At 44.8% G+C, this 19,791-nt stretch overlaps 2 protein-coding genes and 1 long non-coding RNA gene across 5 annotated transcripts in view; 2 read left to right on the plus strand and 1 right to left on the minus strand.

The window, feature by feature from the left end:
* Window positions 1-19,791, minus strand: part of TRAPPC10 (trafficking protein particle complex 10) — a 92,038-nt gene that overhangs the window by 47,153 nt on the left and 25,094 nt on the right. For all 3 annotated transcript variants that reach the window (XM_032276737.1, XM_032276738.1, XM_032276739.1), the window contains exons 4-6: window positions 10,084-10,280; window positions 4,692-4,887; window positions 1,306-1,417 (exon numbers count right to left, since the gene is read on the minus strand). In XM_032276737.1, the coding sequence (XP_032132628.1) occupies window positions 1,306-1,417; window positions 4,692-4,887; window positions 10,084-10,280 (505 nt within the window). The remainder of the gene's footprint in view (window positions 1-1,305; window positions 1,418-4,691; window positions 4,888-10,083; window positions 10,281-19,791) is intronic.
* LOC116550745 overlaps window positions 6,736-19,791 on the plus strand; it is a 21,593-nt gene continuing 8,537 nt past the window's right edge. Inside the window, exons 1-2 of the long non-coding RNA XR_004268565.1 lie at window positions 6,736-6,813; window positions 18,714-18,724. This is a non-coding gene — a long non-coding RNA (uncharacterized LOC116550745). The remainder of the gene's footprint in view (window positions 6,814-18,713; window positions 18,725-19,791) is intronic.
* LOC116550744 (male-enhanced antigen 1-like) lies at window positions 7,484-8,304 on the plus strand. Its single transcript, XM_032276740.1, has one exon. The coding sequence runs from the start codon at window positions 7,641-7,643 to the stop codon at window positions 8,154-8,156; it is 516 nt and encodes a 171-aa protein (XP_032132631.1). The 5' UTR covers window positions 7,484-7,640; the 3' UTR covers window positions 8,157-8,304.

Consider the following 19,791-nt stretch of genomic DNA (forward strand, 5'->3'; position numbering starts at 1 on the left):
GGCAGATTATGAAGTCTAGGAGTTCAAGACCAGCCTGACCAACATGGTAAAACCCCGTCTCTAGTAAAAATACAAATATTATCTGGGTGTGGTGGCACACACCAGTAATCCCAGCTGCTGGAGAGGCTGAGGCAGGAGAATCGCTTGGACCCAGGAGGCGGAGGTTGCAGTGAGCTGAGATCACATCACTGCACTCCAGCCTGGGTGACAGAGCAAGACTCAGTCTCTAAACAGATAAATAAATAAATTGGATACGTAACATATAAGCAATAGTGTTTTACCTCTTCTATTGTTTTTTACTTAGCAGACACTTTCATTGGTTATATGTCTCTTTTGGCATCTCAGGAGAGTGAGATATCCAGATCTGAACTTCATAAGCACTAGAAGCCAGTACCCATCGGCACTGCTGATTATTTCCAGAGTGAGGACAGTGCCCACAGCTAACGCTGACCATTCCCACACTTAATCTCCCTCCAGGTCCTCCAGCTGACCCCGAGCCTCCTCGAAATTACTCCTTCCTTTACACATGGTGACAAGGGTTCTCCAAAAGGACACTGGCAAAGATGCCCACTATAGCACTGCTTGTGGTAACGAGAAGCAGAAAAGAACCCAATGTCCAACACCAGGGAACAGAATTGAGCCAGGAATCCCAGCTGTAACAAATACAACTCCAAACCTTCCCTGTTAACCTGGAGAGATGCCCTTGATGGGCTATGAGCAAGAAAAAGGAGCGACAGAGAAACACCTACATAACATGGTATCACTTTCATCAAAGTAAGTACCAGTGAAAAACACTGAGGACAGTAACCAGTGTTTCTCTTTGTGCATGGTTTCACTGTGCCAGTTCTTTAATTTTAAAGGAACTTAAGGTTTATTTTAAAATGTAAAAGAAAGATGAACACCCAAGCGTATTATATAAGCTTACAGCAATGAGCACTTGAGCATTCCAAAGACACCCCTGGACAGAAGGGAAAGGGACGTCTGTCCCCTCTGATTCTAACAAGGGACAGAATCGGAAGCATCACCAGCAGGCCACTGAGTTGTAGAAAGGGCATTTCAGACCTGGAAAACAGCTTTTTCTAATTGCTTTTGTTACTTAAGATTCTTCCAAAACTGAAAACGACTACTCTTAATTCTCATTTCATTTCCTCTAGGAATCATGAGAACATATCCGATATGATGTGTATAAAAACAACAGCAAAAGATGTGCACTCATTAGGTAAATAAACGGCCACTTCGAGACCATCTGAAAGTGGAGAAGGGCACACTAAGAGAAGGACGAGGTACTGAAGCGCCGCTACTCACCCCCGGCCCCGAAGTTGACCACATACTGAGAGAAGAGGGCGTCCAGCTCGTCGTACTGCACCAGGGCGTCCTCAAACTGCTGCAGCATCTCGAAAACAAAGGCAAGCTCCTCCTGTTCACCCAAGATGCATTTTTTAAAAAAGCAAAAACGTAAATCAACTTATGAAAGACACAATAAATAGACATTAAAGATTACAACAGAGAAAGGCGTGCAGCACTATGAATAAGTGATGACCATACATGTCAACATTCACGCATGCAGGAGAAGCTGAAAAAGGCCAAGGTAATTTCTTAGTAACCCCGACCTATTGGCAGCACCGGGCATATTGGTCAACCCCTTGTCCTTGGGATGCTTCCCGGTGTCAGGACGCGGCCCCCTGCTCCCCTCACCCCTCACTCCAGCTCCCTCTGGTCAGGCGGCTGGCTCCTCTTGTTTCCCAGGCTCTCTGCTGGAGGCCCCAGGGCTCAGCCCTTGGACCTTCCTATCAGCACTCACTATTCCCTGTCAGTGACCGAGCCCCCGAGTGATATGGAGATGGCTGTGTGTGCCATCTACACATCATAACCACCACGTTTAGTACTACAGCTCAGACCCGACTCTGGCTCCAGTGGCATGCACAGTACGCTTGTGTGGACCCCTAACAGACAGCTCAGGCTTACACATGGAAACCCAACCCTTTCCCAAGTGCTCCGCCCAGTCTTCCCCATTTCAGTCAGCGGCTGCTCATCACATTCAAAAGAGAATCCTAAATCCTTTCAAGGCATCCCCAGGCCCTGCAAAATCTATGTCTCCCACCCCACCCTTTTCCAACAGCACCCCTCTGGCCTCACTCAGCTCCACCACCAAGGCCTCTTCACTGCTGCTCACATGTGCGTGTGCGTGGCAGGCAGCTGCCTGGGGGCCTGTGCGCTACCCCATCCCAGGGCCTGGAACACCTCCTCTTCCTCTAAACATCCACAGGCTTGCTCTGCAGCCTCCTGCAGCTCTGACTTAAGTCCCGGCCCAGTGAGGCCTCTCCTCCTCCTGCCCTCAGCCCAGCGCCCACACCATCCCCATTCTGGCTAAGTCCCAGCCCAGTGGGGCCTCTCCTCCTCCTGCCCTCAGCCCAGCGCCCACACCATCTCTGCTTTGGCTAAGTCCTACACCATCTCTGCCTGCGGCACTCTCGCCCTAGCATCTGCATCACTTCGTTTCCTGTGTCTCCTCCACTGTCACACAAGCTCATAAGAAACGTGCACTGATGGGTCCCGGCATTGAGAGGAGGGCCTGGCACCCGTCCATGCACAGTAACCTTTGTAGAATGAGAAAATGAAGAGAGACAGTGACAGGCGATTGCTTTCTGATCTCTGTTACTGAGCATTAAGAAGTAAAGCCCAGGAGGATATGCACCCACATAAGCCTCCCCTGATATGGTCAGGTCTTTGGAATCCAGTTCTACCCCATGTACTTGTGGACATTATTCCTGGACTCCTAAGGGGCCGGGTCCCACTCACTAGGTAAGAACTGAGAGCTCTCCTTTCCTTCCTTTGTATCTTGTTTCCCCTGAAAACACGAGTGGGCTGTGATTTACAAGAGAAACTGCTAAGTTACCTTGAACTTCCTTTTCTTTGTGAAGTATTTTCAAGACTGAGTACTCAAACTAATCTTTTTCTTTTAAATTGTGATAAAATGTATGTAACATTAAAACTGACCATCTTAACCATTTTTAAGAGTATAGCTCAGGCCGGGCACAGTGGCTCACGATTGTAATTCCAGCACTTTGGGAGGTCAAGGTGGGCAGATCACTTGAGGCCAGGAGTTTGAGACCAGCCTAGCCATCATGGTGAAACCCTGTCTCTATTGAAATATAAAAATTAGCTGGGCGTGGTGGCGGGCACCTGTAATCCCAGCTACTCAGAAAGCTGAGGCAGAAGAATCGCTTAAACCAGCAGGTGAACAGGTTGCAGTGAGCTGAGATCGCGCCACTGCACTCCAGCCTCAGTGACAGAGCAAGACTCCAAGAGTACAGCTCAGTGGCATTAAGTGCACTCACACTGGTGCGCAGCCAATATCCAAAACTTTCTCATCTTCCCAAACAGAGGCTCTGTCCCATTAAACATTCACTCCCATTCTCCCTCTGCCAGCCCCTGGCACCCCCGCTCCTCTTCTGTCTCTGAATCTGAGCACTTGCGGAACCTCACATAAGCAGAATCACAGTATCTGTCCCTACATGCCTGAAATATTTCACTCAGCATCATGACCTCTAGGTCCATCCATGCCGTAGCATGTGTCAGAATTTTCTTCCTTACTCATTTTAAATTCTCAACCAATCTCAGACCACAAAAATGTTGCAAAAAAAAAAAAAAAAAAAAAAAAATCTAGTTTCCACATAGCCCTTACTCAGCTTCCTGAACACTGCCATCTTATATGACCATGGTATAATTGTCAAAACCAAAAAATTAACCTAAGTATAATACTATTAACTAAACAGCCCTCACTGGCGTTTCAGTGGTTTTTCCACTGACGTAGCTGTTTCTGCTCCAAGACCCTACCCTCGACCCCCGCCCAGCCCAGAGTTGTTGCTTCCTTCAGCCCCCTGTAGTCTGTCAGTTTCTCCATCTGTCTTTGACCACTGTGGCACCCTTGGAGAGTGCTAGGTTGTCTAATCTCCCTCCACTTAGGTTCATTCGACATGTTCCATGACTGTCGTGAGATTATCATTTTTTACAGAGAAAAGATGCTAAGTCTTTCTCAGCGCATCTTACCAAGGATTTCATGAGATGGACACAAGTCCTCACAGGTGGGATTGGCCTTATCGGTTCATTCAGGTGGTATGTACCCGGTTTCCTCACTGCAGAGTGGCTACTGCTCCTCAAGCTGACAGACATCTCAGGGGCCACCGTGAGACTGTGCAAGCCCACCTCTTCTCAGGCCTTTGCCCACCACTCTGGGCATCCATCAGTAATCCTGCCTCCAACAGTTCTGGCTGGGGTGTTGGCCTAAAAGTGATTTTTTGTTTTTCTTTCCTTCTGTGTTTAAGTGGAATTCTTCTGTAGGGAAGAGTTGACCCTTCTCCTCCATTTATTTATTTAACTGACGACTATCAATACAGATTCATGGATATTAGCAACTCTACCCTTATTTACTCTGTCGCTCATGCTGCTCCAGCTTTGGCCACCGGAGGCTCCTCGGGCAGTGCCTGTGACCTTTTGATGCCCCATCTGCTTCCATACACTTCCTGACTTTCTGGTTCTAAAGATATTCCAGGTTTTTGTTTTTAAAAACTGTGCCAATGAGATTACCACAAAGGGTGACTCACTTAGAAAGAAAGGAGAGAGGAGGGAGGGAGCAAGGGAGGGAGGGAGGGAGAGAAAGGAACTGCCTAGTTCTGCAATTAGTCAAGTACCTGAACCATGAAATATTCACAAAAGCTCCAGCCTGGCTCAGTCCTCTTCTCCCTCAAGGTTCTCATGTCATCCTCAAATTTGCCTAGGTTTTTGGTAAAAGACATAAGAAGCAGTGTCCTGAGTTTGGTCAGGAAGGCATTCCAGGATTCCTGAGTTCGTGAAGAGTCCTTCAAGGGGTCGGAGAGCACCACACACCTGCAAAGACATGAACAGACTATCTGGGAAAGACTCTCCATGCACAGTGCCACTGTTCCGCAGCTGCTACTGTCCTGAGCGTCCATTTCCTTCCTTCTTCTTCCCTCCTTTTTTCTGAGTCAGAGTCTTGTCTGTGGCCCAAGCTGGAGTGCAGTGGCACAATCTTGGCTCACTGCAACCCCCACCTCCCAGGCTCAAGTGATCCTCCCCAGTAGCTGGCATGCACCACCATGCCCGGTTAATTTTTGTATTTTTTTTTTTTTTTTTGCAAAGATGAGGTCTTGCTATGTTGCCCAGGCTGGTCTCAAACTCCTGGGCTTAAACAATCTTCCTGCCTCGGCCTCCCAAAGTGCTGGGATTACAGGCATGAGCCATCACATCTGGCTTCTTTCTTCTTTAAACAGTGAAAATGAGGCAGGTGGTAAGAAACCAGGTTAGGAAAAGGCTTCATCATGAACTGATCATGAACATGAGCAGTAAGTTCTATAGAAATTTAAAGGAGAGTTTGCTATAGAATCAACTGGAAAGAGAGAAAGGAATTTACATGAGCCTGATCTGTAAAATAACAGGATCACACCTCACTCAGTTTCCTGCCTCCTTCAAAATCCATTCTGCTTCCTTGGGATCGACAGGATCCATGTAGATTTCTCAGCACAGCATACGAGGACCATGATGTCTCACTTTACTTCCTCTCCTACCCGGCTCAAGCCTGCTGACCTCCCGCTCTCCTCTCTTCATGAGCACATTCCTTCCACCCAGGCATGGCATCCTCATGAATGAACCTCTCCCGACCACTGCCCCAGCTGCTCTGTCCACACTGCTGCTAGGCTGCAGGCCTCACAGGAAAACACCCTCCTTCTCTGTGCCTCTATCCCTCCCACTAGCCTATGAGCTCTTCAAAGGGAGCCTTAATAAGCAAGTAACAAATCAAGGCTTAGAGCATGGCTTAACATATAGGGCTGAACAGCTCAATTACAAAGAGGCTGCACTCATGACGTAAAAAGGTCAAACACACAAAATTACACAAAGTTCCCAACAGATTTGGACAGGATAATGTATTTATCTGACAGGCTGGAAATGGTAAATTTCTTTAGCCTTGGTAATAGTAATTAATTTAGAAAGATAATGAATGAATCTGAACTCAGAAATAAGTTTAAAACATTGATTCTATGAGCTTACCAGTTCTCCTTAGTAAATACTTTATTTGAATTACCAAAAAGTAGCAAAACAAACTGACTCTAAGTTCCTTTTCTCCATGCCCAGCATATCCTTTGCAGGGATGGCTAAATTCATGGAATATAAACCAGTGGACAAAACACTGAAGCAGTGTCCACTATACACGTTCTACCACGTGAACAACCAGAACCAATAACAAAACTCACAACTTGGTGTCTGGCTTTCATTCTGTTCAATCCACCCACTGCATACTTTCTTCCCTTAAAGACAAAGGGACCAGAGCCACTCACTCCAAAGGTCCCCGGAGGACTAACGTGTACTTTTCCACCATAGAAGCTTCCTGGGACCTATGAGCTTGTTAGTTTATCCTTCTGGCATTCTCAATGTTGATATAATTATCAGCATTTATTCCCAACCAGACACACATTCTCCTATATACCTACAGGGGTGAATGAAATGGAAACTAACACAAATGCCAACCACTGAAACAGTAACTGTTTCCAGAAATCAATCAGATACACAGAGTCACAATATGGCCTCTCTCTTATTAGACCCTGCAACTTGGACTGTTTCTAGATCACCATAAATTTTAAGTAAAAAAGAACTACACTTCAGAAGGTCACATCAAGCCTAAATCGTTAACTCAGAAAAGGAGAACCCAAAACAATGAATTTAGTCAGGGATGGTGGGGACAATCTGGAGGGCAGCATGATCCCCCAGGTGGGCAGACTGCAGGGGCTGGAGGCACACGTGGAACAAGGGGCTCCAGCCTGCAGCTTCAGCAAGCCACCGCGACGGCCACGGGCCCAAACAGATCACAAGTCAACCTTGCCTCTACCAGCCTCGCACTTTGCAAAAACTCGAAAAATCCACAAAACCTGTTACCAAGCAATTTTTCTTTAGGGAAGGTATGTTGAAATAATTAAGGACATTCACAACATCTGAGCTAGAAAAATGTTCGTAACATTGCTGTTTATAACAATAAGTAAGCAATAACCTAAGCCCAGCAGCAGGATGTATAAATAACTTACGACATATTAACACTATGGAATATTATCCACTCACTAACATGGGGGGTCTAGAAATACATCTATAGTTTATGGAAAATTTTTACAATATATTGAGTGAAAAAAGCAAGTACAAAAAACATACAACAGTATGATATTAATTTAAAATGCACACATGTATTATGTATGCATAAAGAAAAAAGTCTGAAAAGATACATACCAAAATACTAAGAGTTAATATCCATTTTCTTTTTGCTCATTATCTTTTTCTAATAATTCTACAATGAACATATAGTGTGCATAATCAAAATTAAACACAAGACTAAAGTTAAAAATAGTAAGCCACTTCAGGACCAAGTGTTACAACATTTTCAAAGGCCAGCAATTATACTGTGTAATGAAACAATTGTCAAAAACAAAAAAACAAAAAAACAAAAAACAAAACAATTGCCAATACAGACTCTATTAAATTCAAATTTATGAAAATCTCACCAAACTCTTTACATTAAAAAAAAAAAAAAAAAAGATTTGTTGAGTGAAGGCCACAGGATTTGAGTGGACCCTGCCAGGATGGCAAGAGTAGTTCTAGAGGGAGACAGCATGGGCCTTGAGTGTATCTTCCCCAATCAGACTGAGGAACTGGGGCCACATCAGGGCCCTTCAGAAGGCACTGGGGATTGGAGCCACGAGGAGCCTGAGGAAGAACAGGAGGAAACAGGGTCGGGCCCAGCTAGCTACTCCTACCAGCTCCTGAACCAAGATCCTGAACAAGAGGAGGTGGAGCTGGCACCAGTCGGGGATGGAGATGAAGTTGCTGGCATCCAGGATCGAATCCAGGCCCTGGGCCTTCATTTGCCAGACCCACCATTAGAGAGTGAAGATGAAGATGAGGAAGGACCTACAGCGTTGAACAACCACAACTCTGTTCCCATGTACCCAGAACATGTAGAGCTGGTGAAAAGGACGATGGCCGGAGTAAGCCTGCCTGCGCCAGGGGTTCCTGCCTGGGCTCGGGAGATATCGGATGCCCAGTGGGAAGATGTGGTACAAAAGGCCCTCCAAGCCTGGCAGGCATCCCCTGCCTGAAGTGACCACAGTGAGAGACGCCTTATCTTCCTACATTCCAGGCCAGAACCAGCACAGGAGACTGAACACATCCCTGGTTGTCATGTCCATTTCCATCTTCCCCATCTCCCTTTCCACATCAAGGCACATCAGGCTTCTCAGAGACCCACTTTATTCAGTTCTGTACATATGAGACATCAGCCCAATCCCAACCCACGTTAGCAAGCATCACTCTGTGGAGGATAAAGCACTCTATGTACACGGCCAAAAAAAAGATTTGTTAAAAGGTGGCTTTGCAAATTAATAAAAATCAAATGGTAGAAGGTATATTTAAACCTATCAAAGATGAAATATTAAAAATTTTAGTAAATTACATTTAATGCATAAAGGACAGACATTAAAAAGCAAGTTAATTTTAAATGGGCTCAGTGGAAACATATTATTGGAAATTAGATAAAGATTATAAACACAGACTTAAAAGTAATCAATAGGTACTTTGCAAAAATTATACAATTTGAACATTTCACAAGTTGAGACTAACAGACCTCATTAGCACCAATTTGTTTACTTAATATAATCCCAAATAAATATGATTTCTTTTGTGACATGAATAAAAACCTCCCAGGCCCCTTGGTTTTGACGGCTAGTCCTGCCTCCACAGTTTCCGTCAGCGCTGGCCCACGCTCCTGGTAGGCAACGGAACAGAGTGCTTGCTCTTCCTACCAGGTTTCATGGCAGTCCACTCTTTTCAGAACAAAAAATGTCAGTATTTGAACTACACAGAGGGGAAGGACACTCAATCATGTAGCATCTTGTTAAATGCTAAGCTGATTCCTTTTGGTTAACTTATTTATGAGTAACACACCTTACAAAGAAGTTTCCAGAAGTTCAAATTGAATGAAACTTCTCTAAGATGAGCCAGCCATAAGCTCAACTACCTAATTATTTAATTCAAACCAATAAAAAAAGCAAGTTTGAACACTATTGTGTATCCAGTATTGTGTGGAACATGGAAAAGGCACCGATCCACAGCTCCTCCCACTGAAAAGCTACCACTGACGCCTGGAGAGTCACATGACAGAACAGCGGGGCTCAGTCTGGGGCTGCAGGCTGCACCCAGCACTGCCTGCCGAGCTCCTCCCTTACCTCCTACGTACCCTTCATTTCTTAGCCCATCTCTGCTTTCTCAGTGTGGGCCTCCCTTGGCTGCAGAGTAGGCCAGCTGCCTGGCTGCAGGCTGTTGTAGTACCCTGGAGCCTCCATTTGAACCCTCACCACCATAAGCATGGTGACCATGCGCTGTAACGACCTGCTGGGCCAGGGCAGGGTACAGGTGTGCTGCTGAATCCCCAGGTCCTGCCTAAGTTCCAGTGCTAAACTATGAGATGCAGACCATCAGTTACAGGGAAGATGCTGGCTGGCTCAGCTGGCAACGGCACCACTGAGGAGAAAGGGAGTGAGCTACCCCAGGACAGAGAGCAGAGCTCAGGCAAAGAAAGCCCACGCAATCTATTAACTGCCAAAGTTTCAGGATTCCCTTTTACAGTTTCTGAAGGGGTCAGGTCAGCATTTTATAACCTGTGTTCTTAGGAACTCTCAGTAAGTGTTATGGTAAAGAAAAAAACGTTTAAGGTCCCCTGTTCTACACAGAACTGCAAGACTTGCCGCTGTCAGTCTTCAGAAAGGACCCACCAAGAGCCCCCCCCGCCCCAGGATCATGGGCCCAGGACCTTCTCCTCCCAGGCGGCACACTTGGGAGATGACTGCTTAAGAGTCCCTGGCCTGCCTGAACAGGAACTCCACAAGGACAGGCACCAGGTCTCCCTGACGGCACCCCACAGTTGCTCACTCGAGATCACTGAGTAAGTATTCATTACTACCCAGGAAGCCAGCAATCCATACCATGTCAGGTATTAACCAAATGGGGTAAAATTAAAGATACACTTACCTGTCACTCTGTTTATTACAAAAATCATTTCTTATTTTGTCCACAATAGAGGTTCGGGGAAGGATGTTGGTTTTGTTTTTTTTCTTGGCATCATTTTCAACTATCACTATTAACCAGTCCACAGAGCTATGAGCCTTCAGAACATTCTGCCACTTGGTGAGGTCATCTTTTACTGTAGCTTTATACACTTCAGTATCCTAAAAACAAAGAAGTCACTGTGAAAGTAAGTTAAGCAATTCCCACTAGTTCACACAGAAAATGTGCCTAATAACAGCCTGCAGTGGCCGCAAGGTTTGAAAGCACCCAGCCAGCCTCGGGTTTTAAGCTGAACACAAAGCCCATTGGCCTCGCAAGCCCGTGGACAGGCTCTGTCAGGCTCAGCGCAGCACATGGGCATGCACGGCCCCAATTCTCACAACCCCAAGGGATGTGAGTGTCCCGGTGATCCAGAGAAGAGGCTGAGAGTCAGAGGGTTGAGTGAGATGCCCAGAGCAATGCCATCTGTTAGGCAAGTTAGGGCTTTAAAGCCCAGGTCCATTATGGTCAACAGCTCTGGGCCCAAGCACCACATGACTGCATTCCTGCTGCAGCGTGCCCTGGTCTCAGGAGACAAGCTGGCGGTCATGGCACAGCCCGGACTGCCCACAGGAACCCCAGGCCAATCTCCTGGCAGCTTCGACCACAGCCTGAGCTCTGTGCCCCTGAGAGCCACCCCAACCTCAAGTCTGCAAAGGCCATGTCAGAGACAAGAAGCTACAGCTGTGAAGCCCCAGAGAGAAGGCGACATGCAGCTCTGCAACGCTGCTCTACTTCCCGACACGCAGCAGGGAGCCGCGCGTCCCAGAAATCAATCCCACTTCTCACTCCAGCCCAAGCGCGTGCCTGCCAGAGAAAGGGCCCTTCCCACAGAAATGCAAAGGCATTCAGCTTGGTTCTCTTCCAGAAAGAACCAGGAAAATAGACACTTTGCCTGTTATCATTGCCCTTCTATTCCATAAATCCACTCAGTAGAGTCCAATTCCAGTTAGATTTAGAAAATCTAAACCCAAGATACTTAATTCATGTCCAAGTTAGGCACTGAAAAGATGTGGAAGCAGTAAGTCACAGCTACCGTCAAATCGGTACCTTCTCTCTTGCTAGTTCCTCACGGTCCTGCCCTAATTTCTCTGAACTTTGAAGTCACTCTTGAATAACACTCACGCAGACAGTAGCAAATCAAGAGTTTCCACAAGTGAGTTGAATCTCAAAACCTGGCCGGGTGCGGTGGCTCACGCCTGTAATCCTAGCACTTTGGGAGGTCACAGTGGGCAGATTGCCTGTCTCAGGAGTTCAAGGCCAGCCTGGTCAACAGAGTGAAACCCCATCTCTACTAAAAATGGAAAAATTAGCCAAGCATGGTGGTGTGCATCTGTAGTCCCAGCTACTCAGGGAGGCTGAGGCAAGAGAATCGCTTGAACCAGGAGGTGGAAGTTGTAGTGAGCCAAGATCATGCCACTGCACTCTGGCCTGGGTAATAAAGTAAGACTCCATCTCTAAAAAAAAATCTTAAATCCTAAATTCTGTATCCAGCTTCTCTTTTGGTTTAATTAACTAAACAGAAAGTTCTAAAAGGCAGTACTTCTCATTTGTATCCTGATTTTAAAAACTGCTACATCCTGATTTAAATTTCAAACAAATACATAATCTGGAAAGATCTTTTACTTTAAAACCTGAGATTAAAACCATCCAGAAAACTCAATTTTCTGCAAATAAATATCCAATAGTAACTTAATACTCCAGTGTACATTTTCCATAGAGCGGCAGTTCCTGGGACTCAAAGCACAGATTTTACAGCACTGGTGAACCGCTCTGTGTCGGAAGCCCCAGTGTGCCATGCCTGGAAGCAAAACCAAAAGGCCGGCAGGGCCCAGAGCCTGTTACTCCCAAGAGGAGATGCACTGCGCCCGGCTGCTCCCATCCACACAGGTGAGCCATCAAGGAGCTGCTAGAAGCCTCTCTTCCCCTTACAGGGCCACCAAGAGCCCTTCACCTGGACACCCGTCCACCCCGACCCCAGAAGGAATCCTGGCTCTAGGCTGTCTAGGACCAGGTGGAAGCTGCCACATCCCTTGAGGGGACACTAGAGCAGATCTGCTTAGTCAATTTGCAGGAACTCTCCAGATGAGACCTCACAGAGCATAAGGCAGGACAGAGGGAGTACGAAGAAGTTCCACATAATTCTGTGAAAAATGGATTGGCAAGATACAGCCGATCACTCATCCCAGCGGGCAAACAAAACAACATGATAAAAACGACTCCGTGACTCTTAAGAGGACCACGCTGAGCCAGTGAGGCTAAGGGTCTCTAAAAAAAAACAAAGTCACTGTAGGAAAACCCAAGAGCAGGGAGGGGAACACATGCAGAACCCAAGAGCCAAGCCAGATGGGAAAGCTCCAGCTCGATGCCAGAGGCAGCAGCCCAGGGCAGAGCGTCAGGGGCCACAGGGGGCAAGGACAGTAGGCCGCCCCAGGTACCAGAGCTCAGCAGTGAGGAGGGTGTCCCCTGCTCCAGACCCAGGTGTCCAGGTAGAGGGAAGTACAGAACAAGAGGTGAGGCCTCAAGTGAGATGATGAAGGATTTGGGGGCTGGCATAGGGTGTCAGGGGCCAAGCGGGGCACAAAGGGCACCCCCAGATAGGGATGTCCTCATAAGGGTACTACAGATCAAGTGAGGTGAGGAGGAAGTCTGTGACAGGCACAGTGCCAGCCAAGTGCGGGATCGGGTACCCGCCTGCTGGAAGCAGAGCAGCAGTGACAGGACAGTCATCCACAGAGGGATCCCTCCCTTCAGAAGCACGTCGAGGAGAACCAGCGCCTGGCTCCTCCACGTAGTGAAGGGAGGAAGCCAGGATCACCCTTGCAGTGCTGGACTGGAATGGGCTCACATGTATACATGTGTATGTACATACATAAGCAGCCACACATGGAAACAGATGTAAACGTGTGCACGTACACGTATGGGTGCACATATGCGATCTCCACCCATGCCCACTGAGAGTCTACCAGCAAAGCTCTCCCCTGCTCCAGGTCCTGATTTCTAAATACAGTTCCCCACTGGAAGGAGCCAGGGCTGAGCCCTGAGACGCAGCAAGAGAAAGGGATGAGCCCAGAATGCCCCATGTTCAAGAGTACTCAAAGAATTAGTACATCTCAGGAGGCCACAGAAGCCAAATTCAGAACAATCTGCAAATCAATGGTATTAATTATTAATACTATGATAGTAATAGATTATACTCCATCAAAGACTACAAATCAATGAGTGAACTGCTTCCAGCCAAGATGACTGTAATCCAGGGACTGGATTACACCACTGCCTGAACCAAAACAAAACAAAGCCACACACACACACACACACACACACACACACACACACACACCCACCCACCAGGCACAGTGGCTCATGCCTCTACACACCTGTAATCCCAGCTACTCGGGAGGCAGGAGAATCACTTGAACCTGGGAGGTGGAGGTTGCAGTGAGCCGAGATCCTACTACTGCACTCCAGCCTGGGTGACACAGCGAGATTCTTGTCTCAAAACAAAATTTTAAAAACCACACACAAAACACCAAGAACCAAGGAACATGAATCAATGGTTTTCAAGACCATGAGCATGGAGGAACAAAGGACAATGATTCCTCCCCGCAACCCTCAGAGATGGGAAACAAGCCCAGCAAGCCCTCCAGGTATGGAGCGGAAGCCTGGCCGACTCCTTGAGTTGAGGACACAGAACTGAGTCTGGGGAGATCAGGACAGCTACACTTCCTAGGACTGTGTTGAGGAGAGGAGAGGTACCAGAGAGTCCTGGAGACTGCACAGGGAATTGACGAGTAAGTGCATGCGGGAACCACCCAGAGCTGGAACAAAACCTGCAACCACCATCAGAGGCACCCATGTTTGGAACTCACATAGGGCAAGGAACAGGGCTGTCCGCACGGGCCGGTCTGGAAAAGCAGAGGAACTCAAGACCAGCTTGCCTCGGCTGTAAGGAATAATTTGTCCTGGACTGACCACTGCTCCAGACCCATCAAATCATAAAGCTATACTCAAAAGGAAAAAAAAATCAATCAATAGAAATAGCTCCAGCAATGACAAAGCAACTAAAAGAGTTACAGTAACTACTGTCACTTAGTTATTTCACGTGTTGAAGAAGGTAGAGGACTGATGTGAAGCAGACACATGAAAGATACTTAATTAAGAAAAAGACCCATATGGTACTTTTAGAGACGAAAACCTCAACATCTAAAATGAAAAATATACTAAGTGGAACAAGAGCTGATTAGACACTGCAGAAGAAAAGGTTAGCATGAAGACAGAGCAGCAGCAATTACCCAAATGAAATGCCAAGAAAAAGGACTTAATAAAAAAAAAACAGATTATCAGTGAGTTATGGAACTTCAAGTAGCATGCATATATATACTTAGAGTCCCCAGAAGAGGGAGCAGAAGAAAAAACATCTGAGGAAATAATGACCAAAAATGTTCTAAATCAGGCCACAAGCGGTGGCTCATGCCTATAATCCCAGCACTTTGGGATCACTTGAGGCCAGGAGTTTGAGACCAGCCTGGCCAACATGGCAAAACCGCATTTCTACTCAAAATACAAAAATTAGCCGGGTATGATAGTGTGGGTATAATTCCAGCTACACAGGAGGCTGAAGCACAAGAATTGCTTGAACTCAGGAGGTGGAGGTTGTGGTGAGACGAGATTGCACCACTGCACTCCAGCCTGAGTTACAGAGTAACACCCTGTCTCAAAAAAGAAAAATGTTGTAAATTAGATCAAAACTATAATCCAAGCAGTCTGAATCACGGTGCGACCAAGGGGTGGGTGGTGGGATCTCACCGTGGGTCCAAGCAGCCCTTTCTCTGCCTTGCTCGCTTGAGCTTCAGCAGAATTCGAAATGGCTGGCTGTCAAGACTGGGAAGGGCTCCAGAAAGGCCAAGACGAAGGCCGTTTCCCGCTCGCAGAGAGCCGGCTTGCAGTTCCCAGTGGGCCATATTCATCGACACCTGAAATCCAGGACCACCTGTCCTGGACATGTGGGCACACTGCCACTGTGTACATGGTGTACATGCGGCCACCCTGGAGTGCCCCACCACAAAGGTATCTGAGCTGGCAGGAAATACATCAAAAGACTTAAAGGTCAAGTGTGTGACTCCTCGTCACTTGCGACTTGCTACTGATGGATTTGAAGAGTTGGAATCTCTCATCAAGGCTACCGCTGCTGGTGGTGGCGTTATTCCACACACCCACGCATCTCTGATGGGGAGAAAGCGTAGCAGAAAACTGTCTAAAGGACGCCTGGACTCCTTGTTCTCTCAGGACTCTGAACACGCTATCAGCTGCCCAGTGCTGCTGATTCCAGTGGACAGCATCTCTGTGAAAAACACAATTTTGCCATTTTGTAATTCTATTTGAGCAAGCTGGAAGTTTAATTAGCTTTCCAATCAACCAGATTTCTGCATTCAAGTGTTAACCATATTTAAGTGTTACTGTGGCTTCAACGAAGCTATTGAATCTGAAGTAGTAGGTTTTGATTGTTTTTAAAAAAACTGTTTGGATTTTAATTGTGATGCAGAAGTTGTAATAGCAAACATCTGATTTTATACAGACATTATTTCCCCTCTGGTGGATAAGCTCAATAAAGGACATATCCCAAAAAATAAATAAAACTATAACCCCAAAATCCCAAGCACAAGAAATACGAAGAAATCTGCACCAAAACATACCATCATCAAACTGTTAAAAACCAATATTAAAAAAAAAAAAACTTAAAATGCAAAGAAAAAAGTCACTTTATATGCAAAATAACAAAAAGAATACTGAAAGATTTATCATGGGAAACAATAGAAGCCAAAAGATGTGAAACATCTTCAAGTTTTAAAAGGAAAAAAAAACTGTCAAACTAGAATTTCTCAATGTACAAAAGCCAAAAGAACTTATCAAACAGACCTGCACCACAAGCAAGGTTACAGAAACCCTCAGTCAGAAGGACATCCAGGTCAGAGGAAAACCTGGATCTGCACAAAGGAAGAGAGAGACAGCAATGGAAATGGCAACTGGGTGGGTCAATATGCGCCATGCCTCACACTTGTCATCCCAGCACTTGAGGAGGCCGAGGCAGGCCTGAGGTCAGGAGTTCAAGACCAGCCTGGCCAACATGGTGAAACCGGTCTCTATTAAAAACACAAAAATTTAGCTGGGCGTGGTGGCGGGTGCCTGTAATCCCAGCTACTTGGGAAGCTGAGGCAGAAGAATCACTTGAACCTGGAAGGTAGAGGTTGCAGTGGGCTGAGATCTCACTACTGCACTCCAGCCTGGGTGACAGAGTTAGACTCCGTCACAAAAGTAAAAGAAAAAAAAAAGACCTATTTTTCTATTTTTAATCTCTCCAAGGCATAACTATTTAAGGCAAAAATATTAACAATGCACTATGGGATTTTAACACATGTAGAAAATGTATAAGATAACAACAAAGGCTGGGAGGGAGGAAAGGAAAGTAAATGATACAAAGTTTACAAAGTTCGAATACCAAGCATCAAGTAACATAATATTACTTGAAGGAAGAATATGGTAAGTTAGATGTACTCCATAAATCCTAAAGCAACAACTCAAATAACATAACAAAGAGTTTCACTTTTAAATCTAATATCTTAAATATTATCAACTTACTCCTTTTTTAAACAGATGATAATAAGACTGAAATAAGAAACAGGGTCTCTATTAGAATGTAATTTTAAGGTAAAAAAGTCTCATTCCAAATGGCCACAAAAGCTATAGCTAACAATAAAAATGTAAAACTTTTATGAAATGAAAGGGCAGAAAGAAAGTCATAAAAAATGGAAAAACATATATACCATGTTCCCTGATTCAAGTTGACTCATGATTAAAGTTCTTCTCAAATGAATTAACAACTTATTCAAGGCAATCCTCATCAAAATGCTTCCAACCTTCTCTTTTTCAATGGATATCCCATTTATCTCCTGCAGTGTAACAAGCCACTCCACACTATAGTGATTTAAAACTTTCTTTTGCTCACGGATCTACAACCTACAGAGGATATAGTGGGGACCCAGGTCTCTGTTCCACCTGGCGTCAGCGGTATGTGGAGGCTGGAAGCTAAAACACACACAGCAGGACTCAGCTGGGACAGGCTGAACACCTCTGGGTGGCCTTCCTTCCCACGGGGCTGCTCAGCTTCCTCACAGCATGGTGGCTGGGCTCTAAGAACAAGCATCCCGAGAGAATCCAGCAGAAGACATGTTATCTTTTATTACTTCATCTCCAGTATCACAGTGTTGCTTCTGCCCCAGTCAGAGGCTCACCCAGATTCAACTGAAGGAAACACAGGCCCAGCCTTTCAACAGAGGGAAGTCACTGTCGCATAGAGAGGAGAATGTGGGATGGGTATGCTAATACAGCCATCTTCAGAAAATAAATTTGGACACACGACATGTGGAAGGGAAAATGTAGACAGCCACAAGGTTTATTTTAAAAGAAAGATAGATACGTATTATAAAAGTGTAATAATTAAAAGTCTGATTCTGGCACAGGACAGACAAGGATCAATAGAACCACAGTGACCAGAATATTGTGCATACAGGATGCTGGTTTTAAAAAAAGGTGACATAATAAAAAAGAAAAAAAAAAAAGTGACATTCCCAGGAAGTGGAGAAAAGACACACTATTATGAAATGGTGTTAGGCCAATTTGCTATGCATTCAGACAATAAAATTAGACCCTCAACCCCCACATCTCCTACCCACATAAAAATAACTTGAAGCTATACAGGTCCCAATATAAAATATCAGTTACAAAATTATTAAAAGAAAATACAGAAAATCAACTATCTTCAGACAGACAAGGCCTCTGTAAGCAAGATATACTACCCAAAAGCCATTCTGTAAATGACATATTTCAGTCCATAAAAACTGCAATAGTTTTAAATACCTAAGCACCAAATAATACATCAACCACTCATACAAAACAAAAAATACAGGAGATGCAAGAGGAACAGAAACACACCAATAATAGAAGACTTTACCACACCACTGTCAGTTAAGGATAGGCCAAATGGACAAAATTTAAAATACAAATGATCTAAACAACACAAGCAGCAAGATAGGTCTTACAGGTAAATATTTAACATTACAATCTGGAAACAGAGAAAATACATTTTCAAACACTCATGAAATGTCCACAAAAACTGATCACAATAGTCAAATTTATAAAATTTTAAAAATAAGTTTTATAAAGCAGATATAAACACTTTCTGACCACAAAGCAATAAAGCTAGAAATTGCTAAACACAAATTTTTTTAATCTTTTTTTCCCCTGGAAATTAAAAAGCTTTCTGCTAAACAACTATTTAATGAAAGGGAAATAAAAATCAAAAATAAAGAATTTCTGAAAAATGGTAAAACAATGGGATACATTTAAAGTAGTAACCAGAGAAAAATCCATTAACTTTAAAGACCTGTATCAATAAAATTTTAAGAATGAAAGTAAATGCATTTCAAACTCCCAAAAACTAGAAAATGAACAAAGTAAACCATGAGAAAACAAAAAGAAGGAAATAATAAAAACGAAAGTAGAAAATGAGGTAGAAAACAGATAACAAATATTTCAAAACTAACAATAAATCAGATGAATACATTAAAATCCTGGTTCTCTGGTGGTAGGAGGAAATCGAAGTAGCTAATTTAATCAAGGAAGAAAAAGAGGAAGCACAAATGCACAAAATAAGAAATAATGATGGGGGCAGAGCACGGTGGTTCACACCTATAATCCCAGCACTTTGGGAGATCGTCTGAAATCAGGAGTTCGAGACCAGCCTGGCCGAGATGGTGAATTCCCCTCCCTACTAAAAATACAAAAATGAGTCAGACGTGGTGGCAGGCACCTGTAAGCCCAGCTACTGGGAGGCTGAGGCAGGAGAATCACTTGGACCTGGGAGGCAGAGGTTGCAGTGAGCCAAGATTGCGCCACTGCATTCCAGCCTGAGTGACAGAGCAAGATTCAGTCTCCAAAAAATAAAAAAGAAATGATGATGAGAAAATAACTACTGACAGGACATTTTAAAAGTCAAAAAAAAAAAAAAAAAAAAAAAAGTCGGACCACTTTTTATACCTCAATGAAAAGAAATTTTAAAACTTAAATATGTAATTTCCAAGAAAAATGTAGTTTATCAAAATTAACAAACAGCTGAAACAGACCAATTTTCATCAAAGAAATACAAAAAAGTACCTGGCCCAGCTAGTTTCCCAAAATTCCATCAAACCTTAGAGATCAGGTAGCTCCAGTGCTACATAAATTACTTCAGAAACAGAAAGTAAGTGAAAACTTTCAAATTTTTAATGAATTAAGTAGAACATCAATACCCAAACCTCATAAAGAGAGCATAAGGTCGGGCGAGGTGGCTCACGCCTGTAATCCCAGCACTTTTGAAGGCCAAGGCAGGTGGATCACAAGGTCAGGAGTTCGAGACCAGCCTGGCCAATATGGTGAAACCCCATCTCTACTAAAAATACAAAAATTAGCCGGGCATGGTGGCGTGTGCCTGTAGTCCCAGCTACTCAGAGGCTGAGGCAGAAGAATTGCTTGAACCTAGACAGCAGAGGTTGCAGTGAGCTGAGATTGTGCCACTGCACTCCCGCCTGGGCAACAGAG

The sequence above is a fragment of the Sapajus apella genome, unplaced genomic scaffold, assembly GCF_009761245.1.
Source record: "Sapajus apella isolate SASKATOON/1434 unplaced genomic scaffold, GSC_monkey_1.0 scaffold8, whole genome shotgun sequence".
Classification (NCBI taxonomy): Eukaryota; Metazoa; Chordata; class Mammalia; order Primates; family Cebidae; genus Sapajus; species Sapajus apella.